This window comes from Podarcis pityusensis (assembly GCF_964106645.2).
Source record: "Podarcis pityusensis genome assembly, chromosome: 10".
In the NCBI taxonomy this organism is placed as follows: domain Eukaryota; kingdom Metazoa; phylum Chordata; class Lepidosauria; order Squamata; family Lacertidae; genus Podarcis; species Podarcis pityusensis.
The window spans coordinates 69,853,451-69,874,434 of NC_138035.1; the positions used below are offsets into that span (position 1 = coordinate 69,853,451).

At 41.8% G+C, this 20,984-nt stretch overlaps 3 protein-coding genes across 6 annotated transcripts in view; 2 read left to right on the top strand and 1 right to left on the bottom strand.

Annotated features, from left to right (window-relative positions):
- The window catches only part of NAPEPLD (N-acyl phosphatidylethanolamine phospholipase D), a 26,224-nt gene extending 23,751 nt beyond the window's left edge, over positions 1-2,473 (top strand). For both annotated transcript variants that reach the window (XM_081023744.1, XM_081023745.1), the window contains exon 5: positions 84-2,473. In XM_081023744.1, coding sequence (XP_080879870.1) covers positions 84-212 — 129 coding nt within the window. In that variant the 3' untranslated portion in view covers positions 213-2,473. The remainder of the gene's footprint in view (positions 1-83) is intronic.
- ARMC10 (armadillo repeat containing 10) lies at positions 1,288-15,925 on the bottom strand. The gene is made up of 6 exons (XM_081023817.1): positions 15,589-15,925; positions 12,663-12,811; positions 11,235-11,369; positions 8,434-8,610; positions 5,167-5,238; positions 1,288-4,406 (listed from the first exon to the last, which is right to left on the bottom strand). The coding sequence occupies exons 1-6, from the start codon at positions 15,851-15,853 to the stop codon at positions 4,149-4,151; spliced, it is 1,056 nt and encodes a 351-aa protein (XP_080879943.1). The 5' UTR covers positions 15,854-15,925; the 3' UTR covers positions 1,288-4,148.
- The window catches only part of LOC308486694 (uncharacterized protein), a 23,840-nt gene continuing 15,674 nt past the window's right edge, over positions 12,819-20,984 (top strand). Inside the window, exons 1-3 of one of the 3 annotated variants that reach the window (XM_081023856.1) lie at positions 12,819-13,831; positions 16,643-18,615; positions 20,573-20,640. The gene's annotated coding sequence lies outside the window, so the exon portion shown is untranslated. Of the gene's footprint in view, positions 13,832-16,032; positions 20,641-20,984 lie in introns of those variants that run through there. The other 2 variants (XM_081023855.1, XR_013991158.1) reach the window with 2 other exon arrangements.

Here is a 20,984-nt window from a genome sequence, read left to right on the forward strand (position 1 = left end):
AGTTTGCAAGACTAAAGTAGTCATACCTATGAAGCTGTTTCACAACAGGCTTATCCCGTCCTGACTGCTTGTTTTCTCCACAGTATTACTTGGACCCTCCTGCTAAACTGATGGAAGCTCTAGACAGATACGGACTGAAAACTGAAGATTTCTTTGTCTTAAAGCATGGTGAATCACGAGACTTAAATATTAACGAGGATGGATTTGAATAAAAATGGGGGGGGGACGGATTTCTTATTAATTGTATCTGGGGGTGGGGGAAGCAATTAAGGTTGATACCTTTTTGTAAAATTTTGAACAGGATTTTTAAGATTTCAGGAGTTTGCATACCAGCCTTACAAAATTGCAAGTTTTTAATAAATGAATGAAATAGCACTTGATAGCATTAACTTAGCTGCACATGCCGTGTACATAAGGAGTTAATTGCATTGCCCGTGAAGTCATTTCACCTCTTTAAAACCAGTGCAGGTCACCTGCTAGAGATTAACTAGGCCACAATCCATAAGACCCAAGAGGACCTGTGAACTCAAGGCTTTCTTGACATAGCAACCCTCCCTCCCTCACTGAACTGCTAAGTGCTTTAACCCTCCCTTTCTAAAAATCGGATTTCTGGTTTAAAAAGTGGGGGATTACACTGAAAAACAAGGCCTACATACACATGAAGATTTGGAGCACAGAGAGTGTAACCTTATGTTGGATAAAGTGCTTATGTATAGAATTCTGCATGCATTTGACTGCAAGTCTGTTATAGTAAAATCTCCCATGGCAATGGCCTTCAGGCCAGGGGCTCATATGCGCACTAGTTTACCATATGCATTGCTGTGCTTGTGGGACCCCTTCCTGCCTTGGAGTGGGGTGGGAAGAGCACAGTTAAGGCACTCCATCATTTCCACCAATGATCTGATCAACAGGAATTGGGTGGAATTAGAAAACTGCAGATAGGTTTTCCTGAAAATGATGGTATGTGTGGATTCATATACCTGGAAGGTCTTGCTGAAATACCATTAATTTTTGGCAGGTGATTAGGATCAAAACCTTCATTTGCATACATCCCACCATCCTGTGAAACAGACACACTTTCTAATCTTTAGCATCCTTACTCAGATGCCAAGCCTGCAGTGATAGAACCAGTATGCATGTTTCAGATTGCATATTTTTAAGCAGAATCCTAACCATGTCTACTCAGAATCAAGTCCTATTGAATTCAATGGGACTTCCTTCCTCATAAGTGGGATTAGGAGCACAGCCTTAGCTACTATTGTTTAACATCAGAAAGGGCTTGGGTTGTTTTTGGATTAGGCTAAAATCTGAAATGATCTAGTTCAGGGGAGTCCAGCATGCATCCTGAGGGCTGCATGTGTCCCTTGAGGCCTTTTTAGTGGCCATCAGCAACATTTGATGCCCCCCCCCCCCCCGCAGCCCTTGCGCTGCCTTCCCAAAGCCAGGTAAGTGAGGCACTGGGCTTTGGGAAGGAGGTGTGAGGGCTCTGACTGGGTCCCAGAATCCTCCCTCCTCCTTCCCAAAGCATAGTTAGCGCTTTCCCAGCTTTGGGAAGGAGGTGGGAGTTCTAGGACCCTGTCAGGGCCTCATGCCTCCTTCCCAAAGCCTTGCACCTTTCTTATTGGCTGTAGAAAGGCAGCAATGAGAGGGTGTGATGGGGACCAAATTTTGGCCTGTGCAATAAGGTAGCGTGTGGCCTGTGGGTTCCGTCTCAAAGTACTCTTGCAGCCCACTTGGTGTAAAATGTTGGGTTGTGCTGATCTACTTAAAGATCCTGAAACTACCCTGATGGAAGTGGATTTGAGTTTTACAACCAATACAGTAGCCACATGGAAAATGTTTTGAGTACTGCAGCATTAGTGTGAATAGCCCCAGCCCATTATCTCCCTTGAGCAGAATGATCACTTAGAGAATGTGCCCTGTGCCTTCGTAGCTGTTGGAAATTAAGAGGATTTTTGATGGTGTCTTCCAACACAACTAGTTGCTAAAAGCACATTTTGAACAAAACACTAACTTTACTGAATGCTTGTACATTTTCAATTGCAAATGTAAGAGCCAAGTTTTGAAATTATAAAATGTGCCTTTTCAAAGAGTTCTAACTACAAAAAAATGCCTATTTATGTTGCTGCTGGCCAGAATCTCTGTACACTTTGCATTGTGTTGTCACTGTGAAATTGTTCTAGCAAAGGCCTGAACACTTCTTGTTTTGAGAATAAGCAAGCTGCATGTAACTGGAACCGTTTGTTCTCTGAAATCTTTATTCAGCTTGTTTTGTTTGTTCTTGCTCCCTGCCTCCTACTGTGGGTTTCAAATGAATTGGTTTGTCAGAATGATGTGGAAAAACATATACAAATTGCTTATAAAATTTTAAAAGCATGATATTAATTTGTTCAACATTGTAAAAAATGGCCAATTATACATGTGTCAAACTAGTAAAACTAATTTACAAAATAAAGATTTCTCTTGCTCAGAAGTAGTCATATTATTGAATAATACTTTGAGTATGTTATGTTAATATGACTTGGACTCTCACAATAAGAAATAACCATTTAATTTAACTACGCTCCTTTTTTCTCTCCCAATTTTTCTTTAGGAGGATTTATCTTCAGCTAAAGAATAATATTCAACATACTATTTGCAGTTTTATATCACTACATACTTGTGTTTGCTGTGAAATACAAATGGGAGAGTACTATGGCACCGCATTTGAAACATACTACTTTTTCATTTAATTGCTACTTTACATTTTATTCAGGTGTATGGGTTTGAGCTACTAAAATACAAATACAATGAATTATGGCTCTGGGTACACTGATGTTCACAGCTCACTTGTTGGAGGACTTAAGTTCATCTGTAAGATACTGGGCAGTAACATCCTGTTGTGACTGATGAAATCTGTCATAACCAGGCTGCAAGGTTTCTACCTCGAGTATAAACTCAACCATACATAAATCTGACCATCTTTGCAAAACAAAAATAAATTCCTTCCAGAGGTGTAAATTTAATTTTTGTGTGCATAATTGCAAGCTATTCCTTTTAGAGGGCTTAAAGTTAAATAGTAAATAAAAAAGCAGAGTCTGATTATCTTAATACTTATTGTACTGGTATATAAAAACAGGGTATGGGAGACAGCAATGCCAACACATTACAAAACATTGTACGCTCATAGTAAAGGCTGTTAGAAGAAGAAGAGTTTGGATTTGATATCCCTCTTTATTACTACCCGAAGGAGACTCAAAGCAGCTAACATTCTCCTTTCCCTTCCTCCCCCACAACAAACACTCTGTGAGGTGAGTGGGGCTGAGAGACTTCAGAGAAGTGTGACTGGCCCAAGGTCATGTGGAGGAGCAGGGAAGCGAACCAAGTTCACCAGATGACGAGTCCACCGCTCTTAACCACTATACCTGTTGCCCCTTGCAGCTCGCTATACACAAGCTGTGCCTCATACATTTCAATAGAGAAGGTAGCTCTACCCTTATATGGAGTTTTCTCCATATTTACATATGGAACTCACATACAACTCTGGAATACAGCCAAAATATTCTAGCATCAGGTTTTCTCAGCCCTAAGAAGACAGATCAAGATCAATTAAAATATTTATACTATCAAGGCAGTGTACAAAAATATACAAACTGAATAAAACATAAGACACCACAAAATAGTTATAAGAATAGCTGGCTCATCTTTAAAATAATTAAATGTCTGAACTGAAAATAAATGACTTAAATATCAGCATTTTTTTAAAAAGTCTGAGACACCTGAAAAGTAGCAAGGATGAAACCAGCAACACAAAATGCCTAACTCCTATTTGAAGTGAGTTGGACTCTTGAGACACAAGGAGAGCTTTAAATCAAAATATGCAAAGTTATGGCTGAAGCATTTCTACAGAAATTAGCTCTACACAAATTGTATTTAGCAACATAAATGAACAGTACTGATCTACAGCTTCATGTGAATTCTACCATGAAATGCTTTTGCATCGAGGTTGAAAGTAGTTTCATACACGCAAGACGTTCTACTACTTTTCTTCCTGTTGCATGAACATGTAGGTCTACATATATATTGTGAGTCCGACATTCATAAGCCTCAGTTTAGGCTTTTGCATCTGGAATTTGATTTTGAATGGAGGCTTTTAACAATTTCCAGTTTCAGCACCGCTGCATTATCAGTTCTGCCACTTGTTCTTTTACTTCTGTGTCATGATGGTACAACAAAGATGTTAGTTTCTGAGCGCACTCTGTAGTATTCCCCCAGAGTACAGAAAAAATTGAACCTTCATTGTGATGAGGGACAGTAATGCTCTTGTCCTTTTGCGTAAGTTTTGTTAAGTTTGTGGCAAACACCAGGACCCTGAGCAAAACTTCTTTGTTTATGCAGGTGTCAAACAGGGATAATAAGAAGGGTGCCTAGAGAATTAAACAAACAAGAAATAGTTGTTCATAGGCATGAAAAAATAAGTGAACATAGATCTTTTTACTAAATATCATATGCATCACTTACCCACCTTCATGGGCTCTAGTAATTTACTAGCTTCTGAACTTCCCTATGCCAACCCAAAATCAAATTTTGAGCACCATACACCTTAGGCATTCTCCAGCTACTAACCTGGAGTATTCCTTACCACTGCTCACTCAGCTATAGCTATTTTAACCTTTAAAGCCCTATACAGCCTAGGACCCTCGTACCTACGGGACCGCCTCTCCTGGTATGTCCCACAGAGGAACTTACGGTCTTCAAACAAAAACATCTTGGAGGTTCCAGGCCACAGAGAGGTTAGGCTGGCCTCAACCAGAGCCAGGGCCTTTTCGGCTGTGGCTCCGATCTGGTGGAACGCTCTGTCACAAGAGACTAGCGCCCTGCGGGACTTGACATCTTTCCGCAGGGCCTGCAAGACAGAGCTCTTCCACCAGGCCTTTGGCCAGGGCACAGCCTGACTCCCTCCTTTGGCAATCTTCACAGAACTCTAGCCCAATGGTTGCCATCAATTTGATTGGAATTAATTTTATAATGAAATGATTTTAGAATGTTGTATTATTTTATTGTTGTTGGGCACCCTGAGCCCGGATTCGGCTGGGGAGGGCGGGATATAAATAAAAATTTATTATTATTATTATTATTATTTCTTCAAATAGTAATTGTTGGAAGAAGCATAAAAAGTAGCATTACCTGAGCATTAAGGAGATGTTCCGTCATAGCTGGGTTTGCTGATAAATTCACAAGCACTTTTAGAACCTGAACCTATTAATATAGGGGAAAAGTTAATTTTTTTATATATATATATAATATTTATTGAAGTTTAGACATTGCAAAAAAAAAAACAGAAGAAAAACAAAAGAAAAATATAAACAATAAACAATTACAAAGCCTCAAAAACAAAAGTAAATACAATAGTACAAAACAACAACAATACAAAAAAAGAAAAGAAAACAAAAGCATTTTTTTAAAAAAACCCAAAAAAGAACAAACAAACATACAAAAGAACCACATATTTTCATATCCTTATCTTTCATTTGCTTATTTCCTCGACTTCCTCACACCTCCTTTTTTGTATTCTAGTTCAATTAGATATTCCAGCAAGTCCTTTCCCTCTTTCACAAATTTAGTTCCATAATTTAACTTAACGCAATTTTAGACTTAAATTTACCTCTTTACCCAATATCAATCTATTCATACTTGATTCTTTATAATATTTCTACTAAAGTCATATAGCTTCTTTCCAGCATCTTTCTAACATTCATTAATTTTAGAATATTTCTGTAAATAAGCTTTGAATTTTTTCCAGTCTTCTTCCACCGACTCTTCTCCCTGGTCTCGGATTCTACCAGTCATTTCCGCCAGTTCCATGTAATCCATCAGCTTCATCTGCCATTCTTCCCTGGTAGGTAGGTCTTGTGTCTTCCAGTGCTTTGCAATGAGTATTCTTGCTGCTGTTGTAGCATACATGAAAAAGACTCTGTCCTTCTTTGGCACCAATTGGCGCACCATGCCCAGGAGAAAGGCCTCTGGTTTCTTTAAGAAGGTATATTTAAATACCTTTTTCATTTCATTATAGATCATCTCCCAGAATGCCTTAATCTTTGGGCGTGTCCACCAGAGGTGAAAGAAAGTACCTTCAGTTTCATTGCATTTCCAACATTTATTATCAGGCATATGATAAATTTTTGCAAGCTTGACTGGTGTTATGTACCACCTGTAAATCATTTTCATTAAATTCTCTTTTAAGGTATTGCATGCCGTAAACTTCATACCAGTGGTCCATAACTGTTCCCAGTCAGCCATCATAATATTATGTCCAACATCCTGTGCCCATTTAATCATAGCAGATTTCACCATTTCATCCTGAGTATTCCATTTCAATAGCAAGTTATACATTCTTGACAAATTCTTAACTTTAGGGTCTAACAATTCTGTTTCCAGCTTTGATTTTTCCACTTGAAAACCTAATTTTTTGTCCTGATTATATGCCTCCATTATTTGATAATAATGGAGCCAATCTCGCACTCTGTTTTTTAATTTTTCAAAGCTCTGTAATTTTAATCTGTCACCCTCTTGTTCCAAAATTTCCCAATACTTCGGCCATTTGGCCTCCATATTGAGTTTTTCTGGGCCTTTGCCTCCATAGGTGACAGCCATCTTGGGGTTTTATTTTCTAACAAATCCTTATATCTTATCCAGACATTAAACAGTGCTTTTCTTACAATATGGTTTTTAAACGCTTTGTGTGCTTTGACCTTATCATACCACAAATATGCATGCCAACCAAATACATTATTGAAACCTTCCAAATCCAAAACATCCGTATTTTCAAGAAGCATCCATTCTCTCAGCCAACAAAAAGCGGCTGATTCATAGTAAAGTTTTAAGTCTGGCAGGGCAAATCCACCTCTTTCTTTAGCATCAGTTAAAATCTTAAATTTTATACAGGGCTTCTTGCCCTGCCAGACAAATCTGGAAATATCTCTCTGCCGCTTCTTGAAACAGTCCATTTTGTCCAAAATTTGCAGTGATTGGAACAGAAATAACATTCTTGGCAATACATTCATTTTTATCACAGCAATTCGGCCTAGCAACGATAACTTCAAATTTGACCATATTTCTAAATCTTTTTTCACTTCAGTCCAACATTTTTCATAGTTATCCTTAAATAAATTCACATTCTTAGCAGTCATATTAACCCCTAAATATTTCACGAAAAGTTAATTTTAATAATATACTTTGGATTTAACACTACACATAAAATAAGAAGGATATATTAGGAACACATATTACTAATTTACTAATCAATAAGATTTGCCAGCACAACTTACAAACTGCAGGCTAGGAGATCATAAAACAAAAAAATTAGATCCCACTTTTTCTGGCAGTTAAACATGGTGACAAAACCAAAATTATAAGGAGGAAAAAAAGCAAAATAATATAAACCCAATTTTCTTGTAACAAGCATTTGTCCTTATTAGGAAATAAGCCCCTTTTAAGTTTTATCAGTACTTATTTCTGAGTAAACCAGTACGAGAATTGGCTACCCGCATTGCAAGCTTCATAAATCACTCAGTTTGGGGGGTGGCACAGAAAGTGGGGTTTGCAGCAACAAAACCAGCACACCACTTTGGGACCAGTCTGTAGTCAAGCAGACAGAGTTGAGTTTGGGGGTAAACCTATGAGATTGACTATCAATTAGTCAGTTTGGAGGGCACTGCAGAAAGCAGGGTTTGTGGCACAAAACTAGCACCAAACTTTGACATCAGTTGCAGGGGGGAATCTGGAATTTCGGGGCCACACATTAATGAAGCTTGCATAGTACTCAGCAGAAACACAAAGTTAATCTGAGCTGTGAAGTGTAAACTGGCCCCAAAGCTGCAATGCAGCAACGCTAGTGACAGCAACCTTATCTTTGCACCTATTCTTAATTTAAAATCTACATCCATCTGTCATAAGTATAAATCTATCCTGCATTCTCAGAGAATCCTGTTTTCTAATATGTGTGCTTCTGTAATCTAAAGAAGAAACATTCACAACTGTTCAAAACAAGCTCTGCTGTTATTTTAACTCAAAGTAAACAGGTTGAGAGTGATAGAGAGCCATCTTGTGGAGCTCTTAACTTACAAAGGAACAGGGAATGGAGTCCTGCTAAGGTTTTTTCTTATGAATGACCAATAAGCAATTGTTTTAATGCTCTGGTTCAAAACTCTTTTCTAATTAGAGTTAACATTTGAGTTGGCTTTGGAGTTCAGAAAGCCTAAATAGTCCTACTCCCTCACCTTTCAAAAAGAGGTGAGTAAAGAAAAATCAGCTAAAAACATTTTCTACCCCCTTTAACTTATGTGCATGACTACTATTAATTTTCAAAGTGATTTAATACACAGAGAATTAAAGGACAAGAAAAGCAGAATCCAAAAGATTTTCCTCCTAACAAGATAGAGCATCTTATGGTACCTGTGTTTTTTCATTTCCTTCCAAAAGCATTTGAAGAAAGCATGGTATGAAGCTTGTCATCATGTAATGATAGTCATTGGTAACAGACATATTGGTTAAAAATCGGAGCCCAGCCAGCTGAAGTTCAGAGTTCAAGGGAGATGAATCTGTCTCCTCACAAACTATGGTAATATATACCTTAGGGAGGGAAAAACAAAAACACGATCAGAACAAACCACTCCCAGTGATAATCCCACTGTTATCATTAAAAACAAAATATTATCGCTGTTGAACACAAATTTTGAACAAGTAAGCAAAGGTAGCGACAAAGTACCTTTTTTTTAACATGAGGTACAGCGAATGCTGCTAATTTAAACAATTGGAAAAACCTTTTATCACAATAATCCTTCCGTTAACAACATATTCTAAATGTAGAGTTATCTGTTTTCTTCTCTGCAGATGTTTAAAGTATTGTTAATAACATATACAGTGGCACCTCGGGTTACATACGCTTCAGTTACATATGCTTCAGGTTACAGACTCTGCTAACCCAGAAATAGTGCTTCAGGTTAAGAACTTTGCTTCAGGATGAGAACAGAAATCGTGCGGCGGCGGCACAGCAGCAGCAGCAAGAGGAGGCCCCACTAGCTAAAGTGGTGCTTCAGGTTAAGAACAGTTTCAGGTTAAGAACAGACCTCCAGAACGAATTAAGTTCTTAACCCGAGGTACCACTGTATACTCGAGTATAAGCCGACCCGAATATAAGCCATGGCACCTAATTTTACCACAAAAAACTGGGAAAACTTACTGACTCGAGGATAAGCCTAGGGTGGGAAATGCAGCAGCTACTGGTAAATTTCAAAAATAAAAATAGATACCAATAAAATTACATTAATTGAGGCATCAGTAGGTTAAATGTTTTTGAATATTTATTTCAAAGAAAAACAGTAAACTAGCTCTGTAAATGGAAAAGAGGGTCAACAAAAACAATATGGTACCAACAATAACTTTAAAAGTACAAAAACATTCATCTCTCCCCCTTCTCACTGTACTCAAACTACTCCCTCTTCCATTCCTCAGCTGCCTCATGAGAGCTCTCAAATATTCCACAGTACTTTACTCAGACCTCTTACCATTGTTTAAAACTGCCAGTTTCCCCCGTCCCCTCCAGCCTTTCAGTGTTTCTCCCTTCTCACTGTCATGCCACGCTCACTACTCTTGTGCAACCTGACTTCACTTTTGCTTGCTGCCTATATGCAAATCCAGGATTGTGATGCAGCAACTACAAATCCTCCATTGGGGGCTGCCACCATGAAAGCCTTTCTTCCTAGGGAAAGAAAGGTATCTTGTGGACCAGAAGCTAATTCTGGACTAAACTTCGCAAGCCCACAGGTTTGATTTTTAAGGAAGGAAACCTCTTCTCAATGGATAAAGGGGATGCTGGTGCTATCTTACCCAACGTTTCCAGCAGTGATGACAACAGAACACAGGTTCTCTACCCCACTGGTTCGCCCAGCCTTCGGTCTCAGAAGATTTGATATACACATATCAAAGGGCTTGAGTTCAAGCTCCCTCAAAGCTCAGTGGGAGATGGAAGTGTCAGGGCGGCCATGGTGTGGGAAGCGGGGAGGCGGCCTCACGTACAGAAACACGTAGGCAAGAAGCTGAGATCGAGCTCTGCAGCCAGCGCAGCACCGTCCGGGGCAGCCCCACACGCCTCGGGATAGTGGAGTAGGACATGAGGAGAGGCAGCTTCCCTTCGCGAGTGCCTCCTAGAACCATAACGGCAGTTGCCACAGCAACCACCACCGCCGCTCTGTCTGGTTTTTGGTTTTTTTAAAAGGAGCACTGCCACGCATGCGCCGGAACGCCTGGGCTTTTTTAAGCGTTTGCACATGCGCAACTGCGGGGCTGTTTGCACACACGCAACTTTGCCGCTGTCAGCGGCAGCGGAGGAGGCTGTTTTCAGGCTGCTTGTTCCTCCACTGCCACTGCCTACAGCAGCAAAGGCGGAGGAGGAGGAAGGAGCAGCCTGAAAGGGCTGTTTCTGGGCTGCTCGTTCCGCCGCCACTGCCAATAACAGCCCCTGCCGCTCACAAGTCATCCGCACTGCACTGGAGAACAGGTAAGTGGGACCCTCACTTGAGTATAAGCCAAGGCGGGCTTTTTCAGCGTAAAAAATGTGCTGAAAAAGTCGGCTTATACTCAAGTATATATGGTAGATTGAGGGGCAACACCACCAACCATCCCTACAGTTTTAGGTTTCATCATGCAAATTCAAGAGCCATTTCATTGCCCTCTGAATACAAATACTAAAATTGGCATATTGTCATATTTATTTGCAACACTTGTTTGAACAGCACCTGAACTTAAAATAATGTAGGTTGGATGACTGTGACAAGAGAAGTAAGTCATCCTATTTTTTGTTCATCATTAGCGATCCTCTTCTGAATGCCCTTCACTTCTTATGTCAGGTGGGTAGTACCAGAGAGAGGGCCTTTTCAGCTGTGGTGTCCCACATATGGAAAGCCCCTTTGAGTTATATTTATGCTAATCTTTGTTATTAATTTGGTGTTGCTTATGACTTTGAGAGCTGTCCTGGGAGTTTTAACTGAAGGGCAGCATGTAAAATGCTGTAATTAATCATTATAAAAAGTATTTACCTAATCAATATTACAGGGGAAAGCTTAGCTCACATTGAAGTCAACGGGAAAGCTTTCATTGCTTTGAATCTAAATGGGATTGCACAAAAAGTTCTTCATATAAACTCATTATTTATGCACAGAGTTTTCTGTAGTAGAATTTGTTGCTTTTAAACTTACCTTCATCTCTTCTTGATTTTTAATATTCATACTCAAGTTATTAAGTGCATTCAGTGCTTTTTCTTTAACTTTAGTGTCAGGAACTGAAAGCATTTTTCCAACGACGATAAGCCCGCCTAAATTTCGAATGATATCCTACGAGTTAAACAGAAAAATGTGTGATATACAATTATCTTAATTTAATTCCGGGAGCCAAACAAAATATGTTTTAATTGTTATATGAATTCTGCTTGAATCAACAAAGAATACAATGAAGCAATTGGATTTCATTTTTATCTAATCTGTAAAAACTACTCTAGGCATAGCATTTACTGTAAGGTGGAGCACGTGGGTAGACACTGCAAAAGGTATCATTTTTACCTTCTTCCCACCTCTCCCAAACTACTCCAACACACCAGGACACTCTTTTCAAGTGGGACAGAGTTATGCAGGAGTTGGAAGGGGGATGAAATTGCCTACCTCCTCACAAGTGTTCATGGAACTGTGGTTTGCTCATGCAAAGGGCTCTGTGCATCACCCTTGCCAACGACTAATGACATCTCTACTTTTTCTCATTGAGGTAAGGTACAGAACAGTGAAGTACTCTCAACTCAATCTCCCGTTTCCTCTATAAGGGCTCCTCCAGATGACCTGTTTACTGAGCATTCAACCTGATTTACTTGCACAAAGCTTATGTAGAGGAAAAATGATAGCTGGTCTCTACTGAGCATTTGTTCTGATTTGTCTGCAGGGCGGTTTATTACAATGAAAATTTATCCTGATTTTCTTGCAAGGTGTTCCTATATCTTTCCATTAATCATTCGTTTAGTTCACACTTTTCAATGCATTTCCTCATCACTTTCCAAACTATACAAAATCTTTCTTTTTTTCAAAGTGGATTTGTTGAGCTACAGAAACAGAGCCCTAACTGCACAAACTAAACGTTTTTGTTCTTGAGGCCCTCTCCACAATAATGAGAGTCTGGAGGCACCACTAGCGTTGAGATGGGACAAGGCACTATGGGTCTGCTTAGAATTGTTACTTAAGCTGTGGAAGCTGTATTGCTCCTAGAAAAATACACGGCCAAATATTACAGTTACCTAACACAGTGGTTCCCAATTGGTGGTCTGTGGATCCCCGGAGGTCTGCATAATCCACCCAGGGGGTCCGTAGCACAATTCACAATACCAAAAACTACCATAGAGATATAAATATTTTCAAAAGCCGTGGCTTTCGAAAAACGGGCTCTGAAGTACTTTGCTAATTGGGAACCACTGACCTAACAGAAGCCAAGATCTACTTGTAAAATAAGATTTCAATTTGAAGATTATATGATCCTGATCCCAAGGAAACAAATTACATTGTTTTAATTAGTTTTTACATGATTATTACTTTATCTTATTGTCTTTTATATATTTTATTTTCTTTTAAGCAAAGAACAATACTTACCTGATTTGCAGAGAATGCAGCACTGTTGCTCAATGTAATCAAGGCTTGCTCCTGAATTGTGGGATCCTTCGCAGAGTCAAGTAAACGAATAAGATTCTGTATATGGTGTGCCTCCAGATCATGGGATGATTTTGGAAGATCCACGTCTTCTAATTTTAGAAATTTTAGAAACATAAACAATTTCTACACTAGTAATTTACTAGTAATTTAGCCACAATCCCTTCTGGGCAGCCTTCCCAGGGCAACATCATCATGTCAGTGGTGGATTGGGCCTGGGGTAAAAGTGGGTGGAGCAACACATTTTAGGTTGTCTTTTATGCAATAGGCTAGTTGCTACATAGGCTCACACGCCACTCTCTGTTCTCTCTACCCAGACATCAAGGACACATTCCAGCCATGCAAAAACTGTTAGGGTGTAAAGCAGGGGCAGTGAGGTATATGGTCTGGGGAGAGGCGTGTGTGACTTGGAGAGAGTCCCAAGGGCCAGACAGAGGGGGCTACAGGGCCACATTTGGTGCCTGAGCCTGAAACTCCCCATCCCTGAAACAGAGTGTTAACACCTGCCTCTACATTGCATATTGGAAAGGCTGCAGTAGTCTACAGTGGTTAATGTGTATATATGCACTAGCTAAAACAGTTGCACTACAACTTTTTATTTTATTTTACATTAGGCATTTCTTTGCGTTTCAAACCTGTGTAGCTACACTCTGAACTATTATAGCCCAATGACAGAAAGTTTGACATGAACATAAAAGGCTGTGTTAAAACAGAGATACATTTTGGTGACAGTGGGCAAATCACTAACTCAGCTCCAATGACCAATTAGTAAGATGGTTATGATAATAAAGTCTTACTTAACCGGATTTTTATGGAGCAGAATAAAGCAATGAATGTTGTTCTCCCTGCATCTGAGGATGTCTGTTCTGAACCGGTGTTTGACATTTCATTTCACTTCATTTCATCTCATCTTGGAACTAATAATAACCATGAATTTCCTATCTATTCTCCCTCCTAGGACAGTGGGCTTGGGTTCTTCCTTATTTCTTTACTTAAAACTGCATTTGTCCACTTGGCTCCAAGCCACCTCGCAAACAGTGTGGAAAGAAGAGGAGGGAGACACATACAGTGTTTGAAACAGGTTTATTATACCTTATCAGCAATTGGTCTAGGTAAGAAGCAACAACCTCGTTCACTAATAATTAGCAATGGGTGCCTGAACAAAAAGGTTCAATTTTTTAATAAATGAAAACGCCACTAATGGCAAGAGGTGAAAGAAGAGCCTCTGATCAGGCTAACTGCAGAGAAGCTTGCCTGCCTTTAATGAGTCATAATGTTTTGAACAACTAACAATCCAAGAATGGATTGCTAATTAGCAGCAAATCATGGGATAAATTGCACAACTGCACTCTACTATTATCAGTAGTAGACTGCAGGCCAAAATGCCTAGCTAGATAGGCCCTTGTAATGTTATGTTACTAGCATGTACATAAATAACATGCAAACCCCTTGAACTGTGCTTCTGACAAGTGATTGAGGAGTCCTAAACAGCTTTGGTCTAAGGGATTGTTGTTTAGTCGTGTCCGACTCTTCGTGACCCGCTGGACCAGAGCACGCCAGGCACTCCTGTCTTCCACTGCCTCCTGCAGTTTGGTCAAGCTCATGCTGGTAGCTTCGAGAACACTATCCAACCATCTCGTCCTCTGTCGTCCCCTTCTCCTTGTGCCCTCCAACTTTCCCAACATCAGGGTCTTTTCCAGGGAGTCCACTCTTCTCATGAGGTGGTCTAAGGCAGTGTTCCCCAACCTTGGGCCTCCAGCTGTTTTTGGACTACAATTCCCATCATCCTTGACCACTGGTCTTGCTAGCGAGGGATGATGGGAGTTGTAGTCCAAAAACAGCTGGAGGCCCAAGGTTGGGGAACACTGGTCTAAGGGATACACCGCTGTATTTCTCTGCACTTGCCACTGGTGTACTCGGGGCCGGATTTAGGTTTGATGAGGCCCTAAACTACTGAAGGTATTGGGGCCCTTTATATGTCCAGCTCTCCTCTATCAACAACCAATTGTTGCTGTTTTTTGTATTGAATATATGCTACAGTGGTACCTCTGGATGCGAACAGGATCCATTCCAGAGCCCCATTCGCATCCTGAAGCGAACGCAACCCGTGTCTGCACATGTGCGGGTCGCAATTTGCCACTTCTGTGCATGCACGTGACGTCATTTTGAGGGTCTGCACATGAAACCCCCAAAGTAACGTGTTCTATTAAATCTGGGTCGCTGCGAAGCGCAACCTGAAAACGCTCAACCTGAAGCAACTTCAACTCGAGGTATGACTGTATATGGTAGTTTATGGACCTAATGGGTATCTAAAACTATTTGCACATAACAAAATATGTATTTTATCAAAGTAATTGTTGAACTGAAATACAATTAAGAAGTATATTAATAGTGAAATACAGTGGTACCTCGGGTTAAGTACTTAATTCGTTCCGGAGGTCCGCTCTTAACCTGAAACTGTTCTTAACCTGAAGCACCACTTTAGCTAATGGGGCCTCCTGCTGCTGCTGCGCCGCCGGAGCACGATTTCTGTTCTCATCCTGAAGCAAAGTTCTTAACCTGAGGTACTATTTCTGGGTTAGCGGAGTCTGTAACCTGAAGTGTATGTAACCCAAGGTACCACTGTACAATTAAGAAGAAGTATATTAATAGTGAAATAATTATTCAGCTCCAACTTAACATTTTGGAAATGTGCATCCAGTTTTTTTGGGGGGCCCCCAAGAGAGTGGGGCCTTAGGCTATAGCTTGTTTAGCTTATACGTCAATCCGGCACTGGGACTTCTCACTATCCTCTGGAAAAGCGCAAACTCGGTAACTGGGAAATGCATTAAGAACAAAACTAAGCGCCCGGCGCTCCTGGCGCTCTTACCTTGCCGAAGGTTTTCCGACCCCTTCCGGCCCGGGCTGGAAATCACGGGCATCGCCGACACTTTTTGCAGCAAAGGGCCCTTGGGGGCGGCCGCCTGGTGCTCCTCCTGCCCACCACCAGAAACGGGCGCTTCGTGCCCTGGACGAACATCTCCCCTTCTCCCGCTGGTCGCTCGGTAAACGCAGTAGCAGACGCCGGCCCCGACCGCCAGCCCGGCCACCAGCCCCGTCCGCACCGTCACAGGCGACCCTCCGCTCCCCCTCATGGTCACGTCTCTCTCGGCCCCTCGGAGATCCGCCGGGCGGGCCGGGAGGAAGCGGCCATCAGCGGCTCCGCCTCCCTCGCTCGGCGGCCTGGAAGAGCAACGGCGCCTCGGCGCCCTCCGCATCCCGACCTTCGTGCGCACGAAGCGCGCTGGGGAGATCTGGCAGGGCCCCGCAAGCTTTTTATTGCACCGCCCGCCTCAGCCTCAGAAGTAGACGAAGCAACGGAATCACGAGCAAAACATCCATTCGCTTTCTCCCTTCACAGCCTCTTTGAACCCCGCTCTTCATACAGGGAGGCTCTTTTTAGTGCAGTTCGTAGGACGAGGAGAGAAGTGCTTAAAAGCGCAATCCTAAACCCAGAAAGATGGCCCAGAGGGGTCGGGCCTGTTCTGCTGCGCCCCCCCCCCCCCCAACGGCTGGTTTCTTCCAATTGCCTCTCGCACTCCATCCTCAGGCGTTGCTTTGGTGTCCCCGTTGCAACTGCAGATTTTGGAGTTCATGAGAACTACAGGGGAAAGAAGCAGTAACTTTGCATAAGTCTGTTCTGGATACTGTAGCCTTATGAGGCTTTGCCCTCAGGTGGGAAAAATATTGCGCCTGGGAAAGGGAGGTGGGAGTCAACAGACACTCAAGGAATAGTTTCGGAGAAAAGGCTTTTTATTTCTACCATCCATGAACTGGTAGAAGGAGCAAGTGTGATAAGTCACAAAAAGCATGCACGAGTTCACAATCATGTGCACAAGCATATATACCCCTTTCCAGTTCCCTCCCCCTTTCTCCTCCCTCAGGAGTCCTGCCCCATGTTGAGGTTCCTGAGCATGTACAGAAAGCTGTCTTGGGACTATTGGACTCTTCCCAGGAAAGGGGGAATGAGAAGCCCGAGGGGGTTTTCAGCATGTTCAGATACGTTTCAATCTCTTGTTCTGGCATGGTTCCCGGACAGAAAGCAAGTTGCAATGTGGTTCTTTAGCAAGGCCAGAAGACATGAGAAAGGCCTGAGAAACAATGGACTGTTCTCTACCTTTGTTACAGCAGAGCGGAATGTTTCTGATGCTTAGCTGCGGAGAAAATGATTTTGAGAAGCTTTGAGCCTGCTTTGGTGGGGGGTGACTTCGGGCCTAGGTGAGGTCACCTGTCCTCACCTTCCTTCAATACAACTCAAAAGCGCAGCCTGGCCGCAGATCAACACGTGACATTTAATCTCACCACCTTCGCCCGTTGTCTGCTGACCTGCGTTGCCCCTTCTAGGTTGCTGAGTACAGTGGTACCTCAGGTTACAGACGCTTCAGGTTACAGACTCCGCTAACCCAGAAATAGTACCTCGGGTTAAGAACTTTGCTTCAGGATGAGAACAGAAATCATGGCGGTGGCACGGCGGCAGCGGGAGGCCCCATTAGCTAAAGTGGTACCTCAGCTTAAGAACAGTTTCAGGTTAAGAGCGGACCTCCAGAACGAATTAAGTACTTAACCCGAGGTACCACTGTACTGCAGTCCCAGGAGAAGCCACAACACGCAAACTGTCTTTCCTGCCTAACTGTTCCTTGTCCTCTTTTGTCAGGATCAAGTTACCATTGCATGTGGATACCTAAAAAGCAGCATTTTTTTTTAAATGAAAAAAGCAGCTTGAGAGGGGCCAGTTTAGGGAAAAGCATCAGTGTGAGGGCTGTTTTAGCCTTTCTTTGTCTGCCACTTCTCCATTCCTATCTACCCCCAACTGTTTCTCCCTCTCTGCGGTGCTGAACCCATTTTTGTGAGGGTAGAGTGTGGAAACAAACTGGAAATAGCTTGAGAGGGAGGAATCTCTTAGTGGAGAAGGAGGGTAGGGGGGCTTTTCCTGCTCATTCTCTACTTAAACCACCCTCTTCCAACAGTGTTCTTTTAAAATAAGTAGTAGATTACAACTTTTACTTTCATGCATCTGCTTGCAATGTTGATGTGCCTGCTATTCCAGGGATCAGCAAGGTTTACCTAACCTGGGCCGGTTCACTCCCGCAGAGATCGCTCCGTGGGCCGGATGACGCGATTTCCGGCATCTGCACATGCACAGACATGATTTCCGGCACCGCAGAAGCGAGTCCCCACTCCGCACTGCGCCAGTTTAGCGCAGCGTGCGGGGACCCGACAAGCGTGTGGCTCAGTTCGGGGGTGGCTCGTGGGCTGTTTAAATGACCCCCATGGGCCGCAGGTTGCCACCCCCTGTGCTGTTCTGTGAGGTTTGGTCTCATTTGCACTTTCTCCTCCAGCTCCAGCAGTCATTGTTTCTTCAGAACTCTGTTATGCACCCTGTTCCCCCCTCCCATAGGATAAATGTATGTGTCAGCTAAGTGTAAACTTGGAGATTGCAACTTGAAATGTTGTCTGTGGTATGGTGCAATGCAGCTTATCATGTTCTTCAAAGTTCCTTCTCTCACTGGTGCCTTCTTCGCCTGTTTCTCTGTCTGTGTTATGCTTTTCCTCAAGTCTCACTTCCCAGCTGTTCTCCCGGGTTCCTCTTTTTTTTGTCCATTGCCTTGCTACATGCTTCCACCAGCCACCTTGCCTCTGGTCTCTCCACCCCTTCGTTTTACTATCTCCTATGATTTCTTTCTAGTCCTCAACCTTCCCCAAAAAGCTCTGCCTCTCCCTAGGGCCTATGTGGTGTTTTAATCTGAGCCAAAATGACAAAGTTCCTTTTCAGCCTAGAAGTTGAACTGAAAATATTCTGGCAACGGTGATCACTCAGCTGTTTGATAATAATCTGTCAGAAGTGCAATACAATATAGTGAGTACCCCCCTTTTAATTAAAAAAAAATTATAGGCATAGTTTCTATTGGCATATCACTGTCTTTTTTCAGTGCACCAATGCACTTGAGTTGTGTTATCATTAAAATGACTGGGGATGTGACAATTGCTGAACACATTCTGGAGGTGCTATCATTACTGCGGTGTTAACATTGTAATCTTCTCAGGTATTTAATTACTTTCCCAAAGGCATCTATAAATTAACTTCCTAAGCAGCGTGCCATCTGAGACATTAAAATATAACTTTTAATTTGGAAAGGTTGCTGAAAAATAATTCATTCTTGTGGTTGGATTTCTTATTTTAGTCTGTTACCCCAGCCTGTCAAAAACCAACCTCTCTTTATCTTTAATCTGTATTAGCCACAGAGGTGTGTTGTGAATTGGAAGAAACGCACCACTTACTCGGGCTAATATATATTTTGTGTCTACGAGCACAATATTTCAAAATAATGCATAGGTAGTTTTTAGCAGTGGTTACGGGTATTAAAACTCAGTTGCAAATGGCAGGTGCTAGTTTTGTGTCACTGCACTAATGCTTTAATTGAGAAGAAACTATGTTTTCATGAAGTCTGTCGTTAAGACAGGTTTTGTAGTGTAGAGGTTCACAAACTCTCTTGTTTCTTTGAGGTATAGGATGTCTTTGAGCTTCACACAGTACACTGCTAATGCACGAAGGTTGGAAATAATGCACCTTTCTTTGACAGATCAGGGGTTAGTTTGGGTCTCATAATCTGCCTGTTCTATCTGGGGATATACTCACAGCTTTGTAGTACAGCAGCTGTTCTGCCTTTTGGGCAGTCGGTTCTTGGATTTGCTGATTCAGGAAATCCCGTCCACTGAGAGCATGCTGCTCTGTTTTCATAATGTTACTTCAAAGCCTTGTTCTCAGATGGTTAAGTAGTAAGATGCCATATCATGACGACTACTTTTTGCACAGCTGAGTAGTCAAGTTTGGATTTGTATCTGGGCATGTGTATTTTATTGGCAAAGAATGTGGGCTTTAGAATCATGTGACTCTGAAGCATCTTCTTTTAAAATATTTATTTTGCTAAGCTAATAAGATACCAAAGGACCAAATTTAAGCAAATTTATTACAATGTGGGAGACAGGGACAGATGGGATGGAAAGAAAGGAATCAAGTGCCTGTGATGAAATATAATAGCTTTTTGGTGTAAGTGAGAGATGAGTAGTAACAACAGCAATAACTGCAGATGACAGCAAAGTTATGCCTCTGGGGAAAGTGGTTTCCTAGTAATATTCAACTTGGTGCTCATTTGGCTGAGAATATTTTTGAACTTCATAGGACAAACCAAAGCTGAATTTCTGTTTTGCATCTTCAACTAGCTGAGAACTCTTGCAAACACCCAAAGGAGAAATACTGACTCTTCCTAATGGTACATCAGTATTGAAATGGTCAGAAATGAGGCCAGTTGGGTTCAGTGGTGGTTCTTTCTGCCCTCTGCTTCAACTGCTCATAGAAGACCATTCCGGAAGAGGGAGTGCCATTGGGTGGCATGTTCAGTGTGGGATTGAAGTGCTTTGGTGGGAGAATGTTGCCTTATGTGAAATGGCCCTTAAGTGCTGTAACGAAAACTTTATTGCTATTCTTCTATCCTCTCTATGAGAAAATGAGTTAACTTTAGGTGTATCCAGAATTTTCCAGAAAACCAGTATATATTAAAAAAAAGATACAGGAGATAAGTGGCAAGATAAGGCTGTTAGATGCAGTTGCTTAAGGCATAACAGCTTCTTTTCCATATTTGTTCTAGGAAGGTGTGGGACCCATTTGAGCTCTTGGGGTTAATTCTTAATGACTGGCAAGTCTTCCAAAGTCCAGTTAGCCAAATCCTCAGTTAGCACTTGTGTCCATTTTTTGAATGAGAAACCCTGCGAATTTTGGGGAAATGCTAAAGATGCTTCCTCCCTTTCTTTTACAGAACTGTTTGTGTGTGGCTGAAGAAAGACAGTGGTCAGTATTGGCCTAACACATACCACCCCCTGCCTTGTAAGTATTTGCAATACTTGGTCCATTTTAATTCTCAGCTTTCAGGCCCACTCCTCACTTTTTCTTCATCACCACTTCAATAATTAGCTGTTGAGAGTACAGTGTGGATCTTCCATAATTCTGATGGCATTTAAATACATTGAACATTTTAAAACAAGGGATTCTGGTGTATGGCAAATATAAGCAATGTGACACCCATGTTACTGGACTCCATATTTCTGCATGTTTGTTAACCCAGAAACAAGAAAGCTGTCTGTAGATCTAGATGATGTACAATCTCAGTAAGTACACATGATAAGATTTCTAGTTAAGATGTGTTCCCATCTCCCCCCCAATCCCAAAGA